Consider the following 19,895-nt stretch of genomic DNA (forward strand, 5'->3'; position numbering starts at 1 on the left):
GCCCTAGCACCCCTTCTTTGAACCTGGCCTTGTGTCTGTGGACCCAGAGGTCTGTCACTGGGCAGATGGTTTGATCTCTGGCAGGGGAAATGCTTTGAGGAGAGCTGAGAGGGGCCAGGGCCCTGGACCGGGGGCCTCTGCCTGGACCTGCTGTCTACACACAAGATGGGAGAAACTGCTGCTCCCTTGATGCTTAGGTATTTGAACTGACAGTGCAGTCCAGTGTTAACGGTGTGCTTCAGCTCTCCCACTACATAGGCTGCACTGACTGAGAGCATGGCATATGATAGCCGGATCACGGGGCTGTGTTTCTGGTCCAGTATTGTGATATTACGCTCCCTCTCCCTCTCTGTTGTTTCACAATATCAAAGCCAGCTGGGTCCTTTATCTGTCCACTTCATAAACAAGCATGACTGTCCTGAAGTACACGCACAGCCATTCATCATGCAAGTGAGTCAGACTCAAAGTTTCGTCATTGATCTGATTTGAAATTTTTGGGGTGGTGCTCATGATGGGGAGATTTACTTTCTATGACTGTGTTGAACCACACAGAAGTAGGAATGTTGGAAACAGAAATGTTACTCTGTTGTGTGCGTGTTTGATTCTGGACTAATCACATGGGTGTTGTGTGTGTATATGTGAAATAGTGCAGCGCATGAGTCATATCTGACAGCTGACAAACACTAAAAGACAGGACTGGACCTCTGGTTGAAGTTGAAACTGGACGTCATCTGGAATGACAACTGATTATAGATATCAGCGCTCACAGTTCAGTTGTTTAGATTGTCCGGTTATGAATCTCAGATTTATGTTGCTGATTAGTGATTCTCATGGACGATGACTACGTTGTGATTTCATCACTAGCAGGCAGCAGTACCGCATTTTGTCAAAGTATTCACAAAAGGTTGAAAGAAGGTTTGATATGACAGATGGCATCAAAAAGGGCTCAACAGTAATCAGATCAGATTTAAACCAGGCTGGGTATATTCTCCACCACATCTGACATTTCTGCATTTGCAGTCTTGACCAAGATATGACCCCCTCAGTCTTTGGGTCAGCAGGACCCAACGCTGCTACATCAAAGCAGGTGATAGCAAAGTGCAACAAGACCGAGAGTCACTGCCAAACAGCTGAAACTTATGTTTCAGTTTTTCACAGACACAACATGTTGACAGACCAATGAAGTTCAGATGAACTCCACTGTTCACTAGTCTTTGCTAAATGTTTATTTACCTTGCTCACTTCATTTCCAAACGTCATTTTCAAATCTGGCCTCTTTCAAATTCAAACTAAGTAGTTTACACTATATAACTAACACGCCTTTTAAAAAAGGGCTAAATCTAAACACTGTAATAGCCATTTTGTACACATTTGATCAAATTTGAGATACATTAACTGATTGACAATAACTCTTGAAATCTGTCAAGTCGCAAAGAGCGTTAATTGAGAGTGCGTGCAAACAACAGACATGGCTGCTTCCATTTGTTTGACTTAAAGAAAGGAAGGAGGGAAAAAAGAAAGGAAGAAAAGAGAGGGGTCCCAGGTCTCCACATGAATACATGAAAACACATGCTTCTCTTCTCCTTCTGTAATCCACCAGGGACTCACGCCCCATTTGGTTCCCATTAGCATAGCTCTGGTCGCTCTGCCCCGTGTCAAAGCCCAGACGCACAGCTGCACAAAGGACAGGGACCTCTGGCTCTGTGACTGCCAGCCGCTGGGCTCAAAACCAGAACTGACATGGAGGACGGGCTGTGCACTGTGGGGATTTCAGAGGGGAGACACTAGTCGTTTCTGTCGACTAAAGTTTCCCCCTGTAAAGCGTAGTAGAGTTTTTAAGCTGAAGTCAGCGCACAAGTGATTAATCATTGTTTATTTTGTACCACTTTGTGAGGCAGGAAAAGCTCTGTTTCAAGTCAAATCCAATGTATAAAATCAAACAAGCAAAAATTAGCCCTGGCATGAGGTATTTGCTCCCTTGTATTTTGTGGCGTGCTGTGTCTGACTACAAAGACTTTCTTTATTCAGCGTGTTTTATTTGTCACCTGTTTCCAATATGGACATTGTGAAGTCCTGATCTATCTGACGGAGCCAGGGCCTGCTTTATGACACGCAAAGCTGCTATGCCTCTTTTCCTACACACGTTGGCTGCACATTTCTGGCAGGAAATTGACAGCATTTCAGCAGCTAACTCATGGATGAGATAATATCTTGTGGGTGGAAGAGAGGACAAGATGCTCCCAGTGTTTTACAGTGACCCTAAGCAGAGACAAATTTAAATCTGAAGCTGCTGCTGCAAAGAGGAGGCGCACACATGCACACAGATGCGCACGTACACACAGGGTTTTCATTTAAATCTCGGCTTTGCTTAACTCACCAAACAAGAATTGTGGTCTGTGGCTGTGTGTTGAACATGGTAAAGGTTTCAATTAAAGTAGGAGGAACAATACCCACCCTGCATCCAGCAGCTGTCTGGGTTGGCTCTCGGTTGTACACTGTCTAGAGAGGATACAGAGAGGCTGAAAGGGACTAGGCAAGTGGTGTTTTAGTGGTGTTTTCTGTGGCATATAGTTACAACGTCAACCGTAAAAAAAATGACAGGGTAGCAATACAGTTGTACAGGATATTAGTTTAGGATCACCATCAATTCTATGGTTTCATAGGACTTGTAAAGGCCAATTCAGTGTCTTTGTTAACCTCTATATATGCCTTTTGGTTTTGGGCTGAGCTGACTTACATAATAGCATTTATTCTGGGGCCTGTGTTTCCCAGTCAGTCTGTTTAAAATCCTCTTGGAACTGACTACAGGAGTCCAGACTGAAGCCATCTTGTTTTGAAGCTCTCCTTTCCTGCAGTTCTTCAGTCCATCTGTCCCACTAACAGTCTTTTAATTGAGAGTCCTCCCCTGTCTGATGCTGGCCATTGCTGACTGTCAGTGTTTATACAATTGGGCTGGGACAGGGACTGCGAGCCAAGCAAAACATCCATGAAACATCAAGCCTCGAGCTAAACAAAACCCAGCAGTGAGACACACACACTTGAGCCAGATAAGGGATGAAAATGATGCTTTCTGAACGCAGCTAGGTTAAGTTGTTGACCAGAGAAGCAACACAGCAGCTGGAAAGGAGTGTTGACTGTTGTCTGGGTCTAATTGCTACAGCATTGTGGGATTTTACGCACTTGCTAACAGCTTTTGCTTCCTAGCTACTCATTTTTCGAGTGATTTACTAAGTCGCACACACACTTGCTCAAACACACCCCTCTGTCCTTTTCCTCACCGTCGTCGTCTTTAGTTGTGAGCCAAAGAGGAAACCCTGGCGAGACGTTAGCACAGTGACTAATGCATGTGTATCTGGCCGGGGTGCAGATAACATAGCCTCCTCCCCCGGCCTGCTGTGACAAATATGTGCGAGTGTAGCAGTGGGATCCAGGCCCAAGCTTGTCCCTGACCCAGCCCAGGCCAGACGCAGGTTAAACCACGGCCAAATGCAACCCAGAGCCACACTGTCCAGAAGCACAGAGTTATGAGTACGTGAGAAACTGGAGAAGAAGTCAGTATGATTTTGTCTTTCTTGTTTCCTCTGTCAAGCCACACACGCAGACGAATCCACATCCTTGATGATCTTGTTTGTGATGACCATCTCTGACACATCCGCCTGCTCCCTCTCTTAAAAAATTCTGTAATCAGTCTGTAATCTTTCATCTTATGGTGTATGATCAATTTTGATGCTTTCATATCTCAAACATCTCTTCTGTTACGCTTCTCTTACAGACTCCTGACTGAATGTTGAACAATACACAAATTAATCCCGAGAAATAACAGGCGCAGTCCGTCCCCTCCCTTCCCTTTTCTCCCGTCAGTGCCTCCTCAGTTGAGGGGGCTTGCTGCTTTAATGCTTCTTAATGCTGCTGTCTGCTTAATGGGCCAGATATGAGAGGTGCTGCTAGCCAGCGTAATAAGTCAGTGATTAGAGGGCGCCTTGTCACAGCAGCAGCCCCGCAGACAGTGGCACACTTTAATTGCCGTATTAGACGCCCCTTAACTATTTTGTCAGCTGTCAGACCCCAGCTCGTAAACAGCAAAGGTGCATTTGATATTTCCATTTGTTTATTTCCGTCTGCTCCTGTTAGTGCTGCCGAAGAGAGAGGTAATTAGAAAAGGGTTGTGTTGTGTGACATGACTGTGCTAAATCTGGATACTCTCAATTATCGTTTGCAAAATCTTTATGCAGGAGGAGTTACACAAAAAAGGAAAATCATGTGTGGTAAAAAAAATCTGACATAGATACACTTTAAGGCGGAGTGACAGTCTAACCAGTGGACAAAAGTATGCAACAGAATTATGGCAGCAATTAATGACTGTCTTTCTTAACGAAAACATTTCCCAGAGCCTTCATATCAAGTCTTCATATTGCAAAATATCTCATATTACCAGTCAATTAATAGAAACTATTCACATTTGAGAAGCAGTCAAGTATTTGGCAATTAATCAGTTACCAAAACTGCTGCTGATCGACGGATAGATGAATAAACTAATTTTTTCCAGCTCTAAACGGGATTGGATTTTTAGAAAGTAGTTAATGCAAAAGCAGTTTTCTGGAGATTCGATTTCTTTGTCATTTTAGAATTACTTTAAATTACATATGTACAGAAAATAACAATTGATTAAATGGGGGAAGAATATATTACAGATGAATCCTTAACCATAAATTTCTAAATAAGAGTTTAGGCTAAATTGTGTGTATCCTAAATCGTGACAACATAGAAAACTGCATGTAAATGTGAAGAGCAGCATCCTAGAACAACTGTATGAACATAGACGTTCCTTCAAATACACTGTAGATTTTACAGTAAAAGAATATTTTCTTTTTTTTTTTTTTTAAGTATATTTTTTGGGGCTTTTTATTCCTTTATTTGATAGTATAGTGGAGAGAGTAAGGAAACAGGGAGGCAGAGAGGGGGAATGACATGCAGCGAAAGGCCGTCCAATGCGGGATTCGAACCGGGGCCAACTGCAGCGAGGACTGTAGCCTCTACACATGGGGCGCCTGCTTAGACCACTACGCTACACGACTCCCCAAAGAATATTTTCTAAATGCAAATATTCTTTGACCTATTTCCGATGACAGCAGGGAAGACTTTTGAGTTTATCCCCGCATCTGAAAGGTCACAGGTTTGACCCTCGCCCGTGGCCTATGAGTGTTCATGAAGAGACACATCTACTACTGCGTAAGTGTCCTTGTTGGAAGGAACACTCAACTCACTTTTCGCACGTTGCTCTGGATAAGAACGTCAGCTCGGCGCATAACATATGTTCACTCCAACTGACACATGGCATATAATCCCCATGCACTGCGAGGATTGCCGAGCCCGCACCTGGAGAGCTTAAAAATGGTGTAAAGTCAAATAATCTCTGTCTCCTGTCTCATTCGGTGTCAAACAGCGAGGTGACATGGTTAGAAGTGGTGTAATTTTGTGTTTAATCTTGGATTAGCCCGTGTTCACTTTGACACCTCCAGTTACTAATCTGGTTTACAACACCTTAGGGCGAGAAAGACGGCGGGGGGTGGGTTCTGATAGATTTTATGGTCCCTTAGTAGATTATGAGTGAGCTGACTTTTATATCCTGAATTACAGGATATAGGTGTAATCCACAGACTAGGTAATGTCGTTTGCTGCTTTTAAACGCCAGAATGTGCACTTGGGTCAATAGTGGCGGGTTCGGTGCGTGCGCGTGAGTAAAGAGCAGAAATACTCATCTGCCTCGGCTGTAAAGCAACGCATCAGGAAGAGCTCATGTGCTGCTGATCCTTTTTCTATCTGGAAGTGCTGATTGGCTGTTTTTGACATTGTGAAATATAGGTTGCTGGCGCAGACATGGACTCCAACCTACGACCCTTTGTGAGCATGTCTGTGTCATTTCGTTGTCACACCGTTGCCTTGTAGGAACAACAGTGAGACAATGAGAGATAGCATATTTAGTGCAGATTGTAAATACATAAAGTCTCGGGCTCTGATAACTGGGGGACAAGCAGTCACTTTGTCATTCCTTCTCTGACATACACCCTCATCCCTATCTCTATAGATAGTGCCTTCACTTTTTGATCTGACAAGTTTCCTCAGCACTGGATCATTAGGATTTTCCTGTCAAAATAAATAGGCAGCCCCTCACAGCAGCCACCTCGTACACTACAGCCAATATCCTCCCTCACGCATTCTTGAAATATTTTTTGCTAATTTTCATGATTACAGATTTTTTTTTCTTTGCAGCCTAAAGAATTTACACATAGGAAAAACCCTCAGTCATTCAGCACTGACTCAACACCATATGTGCCAAATGTAAAATACATTATTCTCATAGTGTGGAATTGCTGTTTTATTATGCCAAGTTATTAACTCGTAGTTTTTCTATTCTAACATGAGCAGCAAACATACTTAAATTACATGTTTATGTTAAGGACATACAGAATTTGATTAAAAAAACAAAGATAAGTCTATGTTTTACGAATGAAAGGTTTCCAATTTTTTTTTCTGCAGTCCTCCTACAGCTGCAGATTCCCTTTAGGCAGTTTGGGTTGCAAAAGTGTTACTATCTTTATTCATCAATTCATCTTGATAATGTTAAAAAATGTCTGATAAACAAAAGTCAGCCAGTGCCTATTGAGATTCATGTTTCTAATTTCTTTTCCTCTTTTCACTCCTTTTGCTCTGACTTCTTGTTTCTCCCTGTCGTGTGAAATTTACGGCTTGCAGCTGCTGCACTCATTTGGATGATGGAGCTGTATTCATTTGTGTGGATTTCTGTGTTCATCACACATTGTCTCCGTGCTGTACAGTCTCTTTATTGTTTGACGAATGTGAAATATCTTAGAGGATCAAATGACCACCCGGCAAACTGTACCTGAATCTTTTTGGTTTTTAACGGCCCTTTATCTAGGCGTGAGCCACAGCACGGCCATGCATTGTGCTGTACTGAGTTGCCCTCGTCAAGTCTGGACACTTAACCTCTCACTACTAAAAGCTTTCCGGGGTCAGACTAAGTGCAGCTCTAGTGTTGAGTAATGGAGCCTCAGTCAAAACAAGTTACATTTCTATGTTTTCAGGAGGGGAAGTCCTTTTGTCGGTTCAAGTGAACTCTGGGAAATGACAGTATGGAGAGGCCGGTTCACACACTGGAATGAAATAGTAGATGGGAAATTTGTGGGCTGAGAATTATTCTTTGTGGCACTGGCTGCAACTGTGGATATGTTTTGTATTACATTGTCGTCACATTTCTAACCACAAAATACTTGTTAAGGAAACTATTGCGCAGACTATTGCAGAACAGTCTCATCCACACTGCACCGACTGCTTCTTCCTTATATTTATGACTGCTAAACTGATAACTGCTCTTTAGTTCGCACCCATTATCTCTCCTTCGTACTGGAGCTGTGACTGATGTGGATTTCTCTCTTTCTCTGCTCTGTGTTTCTACAGGCCATTCGCTGCACACTGGTGAACTGCACATGTGAGTGTTTCCAGCCGGGCAAGATTCACTTACGAACATGTGACCAGTGCAAACATGGCTGGGTGGCTCACGGTAAGGACATTTTATTGTTAGGATGATGGGCGTATTTAAATATTGTATAAATTCATATGAACTTTGTATCTGACCCTCATAAAACTGCTTCTTCTTGCTGTGAAGAGAAGGGAGGTCCTGACCTACATATCTGGACTTTCTACTGTGTATAGAAAATTAACACAGATACAGCAGCATGAATGCATCTCACACATCTCTCAAAAAATGTGTTTTGCACTGTTTTTTATTTGCTGCAGAATCCAGATTCTCTCTGCCTGTGGTTGTGATTGTACTGAAACCCAAATGTTTTCACTCATTTTCAACAGTAGAAGTAACTTTGCTATTTTTGTTTGCTTCTGTATTTTTCAACTGCTTTCAAAGTCTTGTTTTTGCACCTTAGATCAAAAAAAAAAAGAAAAAAAAGAGCACGACCACAAGACAGATACAGAAGCAAGAGACCACACCTTATGGGTTTTTCACGCGGGTAGAAGAAAAAGGGAGAGGAGGCAAGAAAGTACAAAGAGAAGGAGGAGGGGAAAAAAGATAAAAGAAAACACCTGTTTGGCTTGCGTCCGCACAAGAGCGGGCCATGGGCCCTTCAGCGGATCGCACAGGACCCCATTGACTATTTTTTAATCTCTCCCTCTGAACTGTCAGGCGCCCATCTCTCCTCTCCCCCACTTTTCATTTCATGTCGGCATTGGCAGGGACTCTGACAAGTAGTTCTTCATTTTTTATTATGTTCGTGTCTGGCTGCGCTGTGTTGTCAGGCAAAGCCCTCGTCAGCAGGAAAAAGCCGTCCCAGGATCAGAGAGAGACCCAACCAGGTGTCACCCAGACAGGCAGGGGAAGAGGGGAGGGAGAGGGGGGGGGGAGAGAGGTATGAGGTAAGGGAGGAGAATGGGATTGAGGCAAGGAGGGGGAGAGAGAGAGTGAGAGAGAGAGTCGACCAGGTGTCGCCCAGACAGCCAGAGAGGAGAAAGAGGTGACTGAGGCCGTGTTAGAGAGGGCAATAACAAAACCCACCTTGCGCTCACAATTAAGCTTTATGAGCAGCAACGGGTGTTCGGCTTTTTTTTCACCCCTCAGGCAACACACAGGTTACTTCATCTTATTTCTGGAGTTTGTTGTGGCTCCTGAGAGAAAGACCTGCAGACATAACTCAGGGCCAAAAAAGCACTCCCACCTCTTCTTCGTGATTTGTGGGTTAAAATGATTTCATCAAAGTGTGTTTTTATTTACAGTTAATAGTCTCCGAAAAAACACACTACTCAATACAAATTAAACATTTGTTAAAAAAGTATCGATAAAGTAGTCATCGTTAATCCAGCAATCATTTTGTTTTACATTACAACCACCATTATAAAAAACATGGGAACCAATTTCTTATTCTTTCTAGACTGATTATAAATGTGGGTCAACACAGTAAAGGAAATAGTGATATCATAAATAGCAGAACCCAAACCTTCACTCTTCTTGCCTTCTTGGTGTATAAACCATTTAAGCGCGTTCTTGATTAGGTACAAATAAATCAGATGTAAATTAAAGCAATAAGAAAAGCAGGTGTGGTGACAAATGGGAATAATTAAGGTTAGATACAAAAGAGGATGTAATGCAGGTTAAAGGGGGGATAGATACAGAGCAGGCAAATAAAAGAACGAGATGCAAGAGCAGCGTAATGCGAAAGAGCAAGATTAGATTAAATGGAAAGAATGGCGGATAATTACATTAATGCCATTGCATTTATCTGATAGATATGTTATTATCAGCTCGTGCTGACTGTGCAGTAACCTCCTGAGGAAGATCTGAGATGAGAGAGAAACTTGATAGTCATTAACCGTGCCTTTCTATGTGTGTGTGTGTGTGTGTCTCTCTGTGTGTGTCTGTGTGTCTGCATTTTCTTTTCTTTTTGCCCTTTGTCACCCGCTCATTCACGCAGCTCTGGACAAGCTCAGCACCCAGCACCTCTACCACCCGACCCAGGTGGAGATCGTGCAGTCCAATGTGGTGTTCGACATCAGCAGTCTGATGCTGTACGGCACCCAGGCCGTACCTGTCAGGCTCAAGATCCTTCTGGACCGCCTCTTCTCCGTGCTCAAGCAGGAAGAGGTGCTGCACATCCTACACGGCCTGGGCTGGACCCTCCGAGACTACGTCAGGGGCTACATACTGCAGGTCAGTGACCAACATCCGTGCTACAGCGACGAACACATGTAAAGCATCATATGGGTTTAGTGTAAAAAGTCAACACGGAATATAAGAAGTACTTGCTCTTTGCTTACACACCATTGCATACCCTACACGTGCTTTTATATTTGCCTGCAATTTTCTGTGATTTCTGAAAGCGGGAAGCGAGTCCACAGTGATCACTACCATTACTTTCTCACTAAGTGTATCTACAAATTTCTTTGGCATTGCAGCTATTTTGAGAGGTATTGATCAAAACCACAATAGTGACAATCTAGGCCACTTCAGTCCCATTGCCCATCCATTTTCCTCACATTTTCCCTGCTGTTACTTTTACTTCAGTCTGCCTCCTTTTCCTGCCCTGTCAACACTATGCCCCTCTGCTGGAAAAAGGAAAGGAATAAAAAAGTGGAGAAAAATGTCACACCAGCAAACTATAAAACCACTGTAGTGCGTTTCCTCTCTCCATCCATTCCTCCTCCCTCCCTCCCATATAATTGCAGTCAGACACATTTCTCAATCAAAGGTACGGAGGTTTTGGTGTTGAAACCCAAACCAAAGTGTTCCTGAATGAATTAGTTAAGAGCGAGTGAACATGTGCATGTGGTTAGCTGTGTGTGTGTGTGTTTGTGTGTATATGAGAGTGTGCGTGTGTGTGTGTGTGTGTGTGTGTGTGTGTGTGTGTGTGTGTGTGTGTGTGTGCTTATCTGTATGCGTATATAGTTTAGTGTTCCAAGAGTGTAAGTGGAACAGCATGGTGAGGAGAGGGTGGTTTGTATGTGGAAACAGCTTCTGTGAGTAAAGCGCTCGCAGATCCAGTCCCTTATCTGAGACAGAACACACACACACACACACACACACACACACACACACACACACACACAAATCAATATCAGCCCAGCAGTTATATGGATCTATGAGTATATTGTATATTACAATTTGAGCGTAATTTAGAAACGAGACGGAGTAAAAATATATGTAACAATTTTCATATATCTGAAAATGTACTAAATAAATAATATAATATAATATAAGAACTGGAGAAGACTGTATTATAATCTAGTAATATTAATATAATTAGTTATATGTTCTTACATGAAAAATATTTTCTTAATTTTTCTTATTAAGACAAAATAAAAAGCATTAGGGCTTCAAGACATTTACTTTAAAACAATATGAAACAGATGAACAGACAAGCAGCAAATCTTCACATTTGAGAAGCTGAATGCAAAGAACATTTTCTATTTCCGCTTGATTCAGCAACTGAAACGATTAATCGATTATCAAAATTGTTGCAGTTTAATTTTACTGTCTATGCCCAGCTGTTTCAGCTACAAAAAATAAAATAAAAAAAAAACAAAAGAAAAGAAAAGAGAAAAAAAACATTTTTATGTTTCAACCTTTGGATTTTTTCCAGAGAAACCTAACTAAACGCTCCAAATGTGCAGTGTGAGAAAGCTTTGTATTAAGTAACCATTGGAGCACTGTGGTTCCCATAGTCGTAGCCACTGTGTTTTTATCAGCTGGTTCTAATAGTCAGCTGTTGGGAGCACCATTGCTCAACCGCTCAGCCTCATGTCACGCTACTGGCTAAATCCTCTAGATCTCCTCAGAAGGGCTTCAAAGGGGCCGCGGCCGTGGAGAAGCAGCCAGTCACTTAAGGACAGTAAGTAGTCATTGTACGGCCCTATTAGCCTGTAAGTAGCTATGAAATTCAATCATCTTCCCCGAGCCTCCGGGCAACGCTTTGTGTCAGGGGTGTGTTCCCCACTACTATGCTGTGCTAAATGAGAGATAAAATGAGGAGAACAGTATTGCAAACGATAGATAATAAGTTGTCTTTTTGATATTGATGTCAGGGGACGTTATTTGATGATAAATTACTTTACCGTAATCCTGGCAGCCAGGCTTTCAAGTGCTTGCTTGTACTGATTTAGGATTTGAATAAAAGTGTTTAGGCCACAGGAGTAATCATTGTTAATTTCTATTTTAATGAGATATTTTATAAATCGCCATAATTATCCAGCAAATAAATCCACTATTTCTGAATTATGTTCTAATGAAGCCTTACATTTTCTTTGAAGGTTTTGGTTAGCTCGGCATGTACTTGAACACATGTGGCTCCCTTTGTTTCTCTGATATCGGTTTACCCATCTCATTTTTTTTTTCTCAAGGAATAGTTTCCATTGAGAGAAAAATTCATCTGTGTGTTTGGTGCATGGTGCGAGCTGGGTGTCAGTGTGTATGGGTGTCAGTGATGCGTCAGAGAGCTCAGGACACTGAGCTGACAGAGTATACCTGCAGCTCCTCTGATGCCTGACCGCTGAATGTATGCAGTGCAGGAGGAAGGAAAACACACACTTATATTCGACCAAACACATCGAGAAGACCCCTGAAAACACAGACACAGCTCGGCTTCAATAGTCTGCCTTCCCTTATCAGACGACACACCCTCTATCTCTTTGTGACGCGCCTCAAAATGACAATGCCTTTCTATTCGTACTGTGGTTATCTAATGACGTTAATACGGATGTTGCAGTGTGGCACCCACAGACCTGTAGTCCTGGTCACCCTTAATCACTCCTCCGCCTCCTTCTTATCCTCATTTATGTTCTTGTGATCTCATTCACAGAGCTCACACTTGCGCACACAGCCATGCACCTGGGCAAACACACCAACTTTGTCCTTAGTTGTGTTCTCTGTAATTTCGAAGCTGTAAAGACTTAGTGTGTGTGTGTGTCTTTATGTGCCGCCTCCACGTGCACTGTCCTGGATTAGAGCTTCACCAAGACTCATCTGGTTTGGCTCTCTCCCCGTGAGGATATTTCAGAGACCTCTCACGGTGCTCACCTGCTCTTCCTCAGAAGTGAGCCAAACACCTACATACCTCACGTATACACTGATGTGCAAGAATAGCCGTGAACTGCCACTCGTGTGTTGTTCATTCATATCAGAGGCCTCAGCGTTGTATCACAGCCTCGCTTACGTTCACGACTTTACATTAGCATCATACATTTAGGTTAGCTATCATTACTTTAACCTCTGTAATCAAGGTTAGACTACGCCTGCAGAATGGACTCACGTTCTCTACAGTAAAGCGATGCCACTGCGATGTCATCGTAGCTTTTTTAGGTCAGATTTACAAAGAAATAAATCTGTATCAACACCTGGGATAAACTTTACCACCCCTGTGTCCTCTCTGCCATCCATTGCATACCAAAGGTAAATACATCATAGAGGTGTGACTAAATATGCGTACTCTCTGCAATTTACCTTCGTAATAGGCTCCTTAAACTGAAGAAATTAATCGATGTTATTAAAAGCTCAGTGGCTTATCATGTGGTTGGAATTTTGATTTGTAAAGGGGAGGAATAATACATGACATCAATAACCATTAAAATGAGTGATTGTCTTTCTCTCTCTCTCTCTCTCTCTTGTTTCATTCATCTATAAACCTTGCAGCTTGACCTTCAGTTCACAAACAGTTCTCTATAGTACCAAACCTGCACAGTAACTCACTACAATATTCATATACAAATGTATTCATAATACCGGCTGATATGCTGGTGTGAACGCAACATCCACACACACACACACACACACACACAAAAAGTCTGGATGTTTTTAAGTTCTCAGTAAATACGTTCTTGAAGTTAAAGACGAGCCAGAAGAGAATAACTAACTGTCATCACACGTACAAGAGTGTTAGTTTAAAAGTTATTTCATGACCTTTGCAATGCGCCTTACCACTACAATATTCCATACGGAGATTCTCCTGAAAACTCGCACAGAAATTTCTGCCAACTTTAGGAGAAGGTGGTTTAAGATCTGCTGCTCTTTTTTTTTTTTTTTTTTTAACTCTGTTGACTCTTTTGTCACAGCTCACAATAAGTTAGTTAACAGATGTGTTGAGATGTATGAAATTATCATTAATATTTAACTGTAAATTTGCAATTATCTTAGATGCTGGCAGACATGCATACATATGAGTACAGATGAAGAAGATAAAACTAAAAACAATAGATACCAAGTAGCATTTTGCTACTGACATATAGTAATATTAACTGTAAACATTTCATGAACAAAGTAACCTGCCTTGCTACTTCATTTCAACATTATCATAACTGTGTAAAAGCCCAAGTCAGAGAAATACTCAACTTTTTGCAGAGCAAATCTAAGCAAGGTTTTCACCTGATGACTGAAAGTTATGTGTGTGTCTCTGGGTGTAATATTTTGCCCTTCACACTGCTTTATATCTCTCTATTTCTCCCCTATCCCCCTGACTTCAAGTTCAATCCAAGTCAATATGTGAACAATACAGACACATTTATTCGTTGCCAGAATTCTTTGCCCTTCACTTTGGCAGGACTTTTTACCTTCTCCGCTCCTCAGCCCTTCATCCTTTTCTCCCTCTTTCTACTCATCCCTCTCTCCTTTCCTCTCCCATGGTTGTTTCCAGACAGACCCACGGCCAATGTGCACCAGATGCCCCCCCCCCCAATCCCCCCCATCCCACAGCCTGTCACCGCTCACTCCTCTGTTCGATACCGACAGATGGAATTGCTATCAGTACTGGCTTCTCTGTCTCAGCCTCTGTCTCCCACACTCCACACTGTCTATTTTGTCTTCCTCCTTCTTATCCCTTACCAAGTGAAAAATAAGTAGAGGGAGAGAGAGAACGAGTGGAAAGAGATGGAGAGGGGGAGCGAGATACAGCCTTTGCAGCCAACATATGGGCCAAAGCCCAGGGTTTTCCTAAGCGACATTCTCAGTAATGTTCTGTCCTTGTAGAACATTGGGCTGCCTCCGCTTTTATGAGATGTGGTTTTCCTGACTCCACACGGCTTCCAGAAGACCCAGATGGAACCGCTAACAACCCCCACCACCGCCACGCAACCACACACACACACACACATACACACACATACCGTACACACACAAACAGTCTTAACCCTAATTGCACACACACTCGGAGGAATTCTTATTCAAACTATCAGGCACACACGCAGCCACAAAATCACACTCGTCTACCCCAAAACGGCCCTCCAACATGGGGCTTTGTTTCAGTGGCAGTTGCATGGGCATGAGTGTGTCAGAGGAAAATGTTCTCTGTATATATTTTATTATATATCTACTTATTTGGTAAATATATTTTTTATCTAATGAGTATGAATGTTGGAGGTAGTGTTGAAGGGCCGCAGGGGGGATGTGCTCTTATTAAAAAAAAAAAGACTAGTGACTGTAATGTTGTACATGTGTACTTACACATGTGGAATATGAGATGTAATTACATGGATTAGGGGTGCAACAGTGTTTGTGTAAGACAGGAAACCATTTCCAGTTGCAGGTGGGTCCTGAGGCCTTAGTCAAGGTACCACTCGGCTTCTCTATAGTGGTTTAGAAAGGTATTTATTGAGTTAGAGTCACATTTCAAAACGTCTATCGTCTTTTTTCCTTCTCTCTCCCTCACTGCACTCCCTTTCTCCGTTTTCTGTCTCTCACTCTGTCAACTGTGAAGGTCACCATATCTCTTGATCCTCGCCTGAGAAACTTCCATTTTAGGTAGTCAGGCTCCGTGCAACAACATTTTTTGGACACAATCCCCTTCTCCAATCTCCTCCATACGGCACACTTGTAACCTCTATTTTCCTCCTGTCCTCCTCTCCTCCTCTCCACCCTCCATCACCTTCCAGTGCCTCCCGTCTCTCAGAACCTGTTTTCTGTTATCACTACTTAATGCCTCACCCTGGGAGATGGACGGGGGAGAAAGCATTCTCCCAAGGTGGAAATTCTTACGTTCATATGGTTATGATTTGGTGGGGAGGTCAGGCTCGACTTTTGCTGGAAGGCTTATGGTTGGCTCTGTGCTGGCCGTGCTGGGCTCCAAGCACATCAAAGAGGGCCGGTGTACTGAATCAAGGTGATTCTTACCCCCTCCCCCTCCCTCTGCACACACATACACACACTTGTCCTCCCTAGTGCTCTTAAGGGTGTCTTCTCCCTTCTTATTCTCAATCGCTCACTTCTAAGTAAGCTGGAGATAAAAGGATGTGATTTCAGATTAGAGGATCAGTCAGAGAAAGGTAGAACGGCATTATCAGCAAGGCATTAAAACCTTAATTTTTGATAACATAACTGTATATTAAAGAAAACACTGCTTTAACGACAAGAACTATTGAATCCAGCATGCATTATATTATCACATAAACAATCTAAAAATCAATATTTTTTTTGCAGAGGGTGCAAATGTCTTCACTGTCACTTTTCTCACAGCTTGCAAAGCTCACAGCCAGCTCCTTACACAAGTTCTGCCCATGCCAAATCCTCAGTCCCTCGCTTTTGAATCCTGAACCCGAGCCTCAAATGAATTCAAGCTGGAGAAGCAAGGTTATGAGCAGGTTACATTGTATGCTGGAATTTGGGAAATAATTCCCCTTATATTGGATTTGGACGGTAGTCTGAATTTTGCCATAGAATTGACAAGGCCTCACAAGCTGCTGCAAATTCAAAAATTGAGGAAAAAAAAATACTTGTATGTATTGATATTATAGCAGGTTGTGTGTTTGATTTTACACACTTGTAATACCTTGGAACATCAAGTGGAGATTGAGAAGAAAAAAAAATACTATATATATATGTTGAATGATATTTTTTGGGTTCATCTTTGTCTTTCTTCTTAGCTCCATGAGCTGGACAGTGGTTTTAGGTTTACTGAATACATGCTCTCCCTTTAATGAGCAGAGGTACATTTGTTTTTCTCTCTATTTTCTCTATTTATTTGGCTTCACAGAGGCTTGAGGTGAAGTTTGGCTTCTGATCCTTTCTTGTCAGATAGTTTTCACGGTGTAATATCAGGACTGCAGCGATAAGACAAAAACTTGTGCTGTAACTGCCAGTACATGATCATACCCTTGTGTTTGTGTGTCATGCACTCACATCTTTTACACATACTGTCCTTTGTCATTTTTTTACGCAATCTTTGATGTCATTAATAACTCCCTCATATATTTAGGGTCTAATATAATACCTCCATCGCCGTCTCCTCTGTCACCTCTTAAGGATGTTTTCTCTGCGTGTGTGCTCAGGTCTTAGCTGTTATGAACTACAGTACCGTGCTGGGTTGTGTTATTTATCTTTTTATTTTTTGCTTGGAAAGTCAGACCATTGCTACAGCAACAACATTCAACACTGTGATGTGCTCTCCTCTTTCTCCCCTTCTCAACGATAATCAAATCACACACTTGTTGTGGTTTAACCCTTTTCTAGCAGCCTCATAAATGTTTAATATGAACTGCTTTTTTTTTTTACTAACTGCACACACACACACCCCACACACACACACACATATGCACACAATATACAGTGAAAAAGAAAAGGAAGGATCATTTCCTAACCCTTATATCAAAGGAGTTGTTCACTGATTTAAAAACATATTTTTTGACTTAAACATTACATCATCAGAGCAGGCCTGTAGTAGCAGTTCATGCACTGTGGCCTAGGATCATGGACGCTATATCACATAATGTGCTAAGAAAAAAAAAAAAAAAAAAAGCCAATACACGCTGCAATTCTTCTCAAGAGACATTTAAGCAATTACACCGCGTTTGGAAATCCCTTTAATGCATCCATTACATGCTTGGTGGCCACATGTATATTTCAAAATGTTATTTTAACTTGGGGTGGGTGACCCAATATATGGTCATATTTAAAGATCATGAATATTCCATGCCAAAGCATATGGGAGCAAGACGAGTGTGCATGTATGTGTGTGTGTGTGTGTGTGTGTGTGTGTGTGTGTGGCGAGGGGGTGTTGCACTCTAATAAAATCTGATTGGGGAGTTAACCTGCTGTGCAGGGCAAACATGGGAAGTGAAAATGATATGTTTAACATACATGGTCAGGTCTAGGGCCTCCCATGGGATCCCAGTAGGGGTTTGATCAAACTACCCTCAGCACACACACAGTATATGAGCGCCACCTTCTTACCCATTTCCCTCTTAAATCCCCATGATAAGGCTGACTTCAAAGCCTAGTAGCCAATCCTACAGCTTTGCCTGAGATGCTGGTTTGATTCACTGGCTGCATCTCTTCCCATGGCCTCCAGCACACCCCAACACATGCACATGCACACGCCCACACACACACACACACACCCCCACCCTTCTATTCAGTTTCAATATATATCTGAAAAAAAGAAGCTATCCCTGTCCTCCTCACAGAATCTCCAAATCCAAGTGAAGAAAAAGGGGCCACCAATGCTTCTCTTCTCCCCTCTAAGTTCCACTGGCATGTCATAATTACAATAAAAAGGAATATTCTGCCTGTATTAATGGGAAGCACGCTTTCTCCTCATCCCCTCTGAACACCCTGTTCCTCCCTCCTCCTCGCCTGCTCAATGTGATATGCGCCATACTGATCAGTGTGAAGGGATCTCTGGTTCTCTCGCTGCGCATTTGCCTTTCTCTTTTTACCCAGTGTCCATGCCTCCCCCGCCCTCCCCTCCCTCAACAAGTCCTCGCTGCCGCCCCGGTGTGGCTGGAGATGCTCTCATAGTCAGCTGCACACCCTAATTGAAATGGGGAATCTGCCAGCGTGCTTATCAGGAATTTTTATTTACCTCAGCCAGGCTCTGCCCTCTTTACTTTTTCAAAGAGGGCCGTGTTATAATTACCTCCTCAAACAGAATCCCTCTCTATCTGTCGGCAACCCTGGCTTCATATATCCTTTTTCATAAGTTATAATATCCTGTCTCGCCTGCGCCGGAAGGAGGAAATGGCTTCTGAATTCTGAAGTGGCTTTTCAGGGGGCTATGGGGGTTTGTTGTTGCAGAGGGAAATTGAATTTTACTTCAAGGTCAGCGACACTAATGACAGTGTGGGAAGGTGTTGATCTCGCGTAGCGCTGGTTTGTCTAGCAGCATCCCACTGTATCGATCCGCACAAGAGATTCTAGTCTCGCATTGATTGTCACACTGAATTGTTTTGGAGTGTGGTGGAAATCACTAGCGTAGTATAAGCTGTGATTTGGGACTGCAGGCGCTCTCTGGGGGTCAGTACGTGTAGATAGAAAAATAAATAGTTTCGAACAAGAAGAATACTAAGACAATTCTCCCACAACAAGTAGAAATCTAATGCAGATAATGCACAGTAATAGCAGATCCAGTACACAAATGTCCTGAACTGCTCCCCCACATTACGACTGATGCTTAATATAGCTGTTGAAAGTATACATACACTCTAAATACCACTTGAGAAACCCAACATGTGCACACACACTCACACAGCCCTACACAGGCTCAAAAAATAAAAAAAAATACACCCACCCATACAGATACCAAGAGTGAGAATTTTAACCAATCACTTTCATGATTCACTGCTGTTTGTATGCAAGATGGTTAGTTATGGGTAGGTGCCCTGCGGTGTGAGTGAATGTGTGTCACTTCCCCCACAAATGGAAACATTTAGACACTGAAGTGTATCCTGAGGTGAGAGCTGTAGAAGCTCTCACTCATAAAGTAGCGGGGAGGCAGCCTGTGGAGGAAATGAGCTAGGCAGACTGGTGGAGGGAGAGGAGCGTGACACACACCGAAGGACCTCACACACACATGCACATAGACACACACACACACACACACACACACACACACACACACACACACACACACATACGTGCGCGCACTCTGGTGAACCACACACTGGTGACTGCTGTGGTTGTGTCTATCAGCGTCTCGTTTTTCACCAATGTCTCCAGCTGTGTTTGACTTCCTGCGTTTCTACGTGATGCTGTGGTGTCATTGGCAGAAGGACACAGCCTGCACTGTACCCTCCATGTTGTGTGGTGGTGGTTAAAAGGTCCACTGACCCCATCGTGAACCGACACCAGTGCTGAGACACCTGTGGAACTCACCACAGAATACAAAATAATGTGGGACGGTTGCTGGAGCTTCTCAGTTTAGACTTTTAAAGTGAATCTATATTTTCAACAGGCATTTTGGGGGGGATTTTGAAACAAGCTCCCTCTTCTCTCTCCCCACTCTCACTCTCCTCTCTCTCTTTCTCTCTCTGGCGTGTTGTGCATGAGTGCTTTTATTAAGCAGGATGACCTGTCATGCAGGTGTGAGGAGGAGGTGATGACTACTCCCACCCCCCAC

General features: G+C 42.8%; 1 protein-coding gene across 3 annotated transcripts in view; it reads left to right on the plus strand.

The window, feature by feature from the left end:
• The window catches only part of bnc2 (basonuclin zinc finger protein 2), a 164,339-nt gene that overhangs the window by 111,872 nt on the left and 32,572 nt on the right, over nt 1-19,895 (plus strand). For all 3 annotated transcript variants that reach the window (XM_087179824.1, XM_023428211.2, XM_023428212.2), the window contains 2 exons: nt 7,477-7,579; nt 9,498-9,733. In XM_087179824.1, the coding sequence (XP_087035950.1) occupies nt 7,477-7,579; nt 9,498-9,733 (339 nt within the window). The remainder of the gene's footprint in view (nt 1-7,476; nt 7,580-9,497; nt 9,734-19,895) is intronic.

Source organism: Seriola lalandi, unplaced genomic scaffold (genome assembly GCF_002814215.2).
Source record: "Seriola lalandi dorsalis isolate HSWRI2012SDOR001 ecotype SW California unplaced genomic scaffold, Sedor1 jcf7180002054872, whole genome shotgun sequence".
NCBI classification, from domain to species: Eukaryota; Metazoa; Chordata; class Actinopteri; order Carangiformes; family Carangidae; genus Seriola; species Seriola lalandi.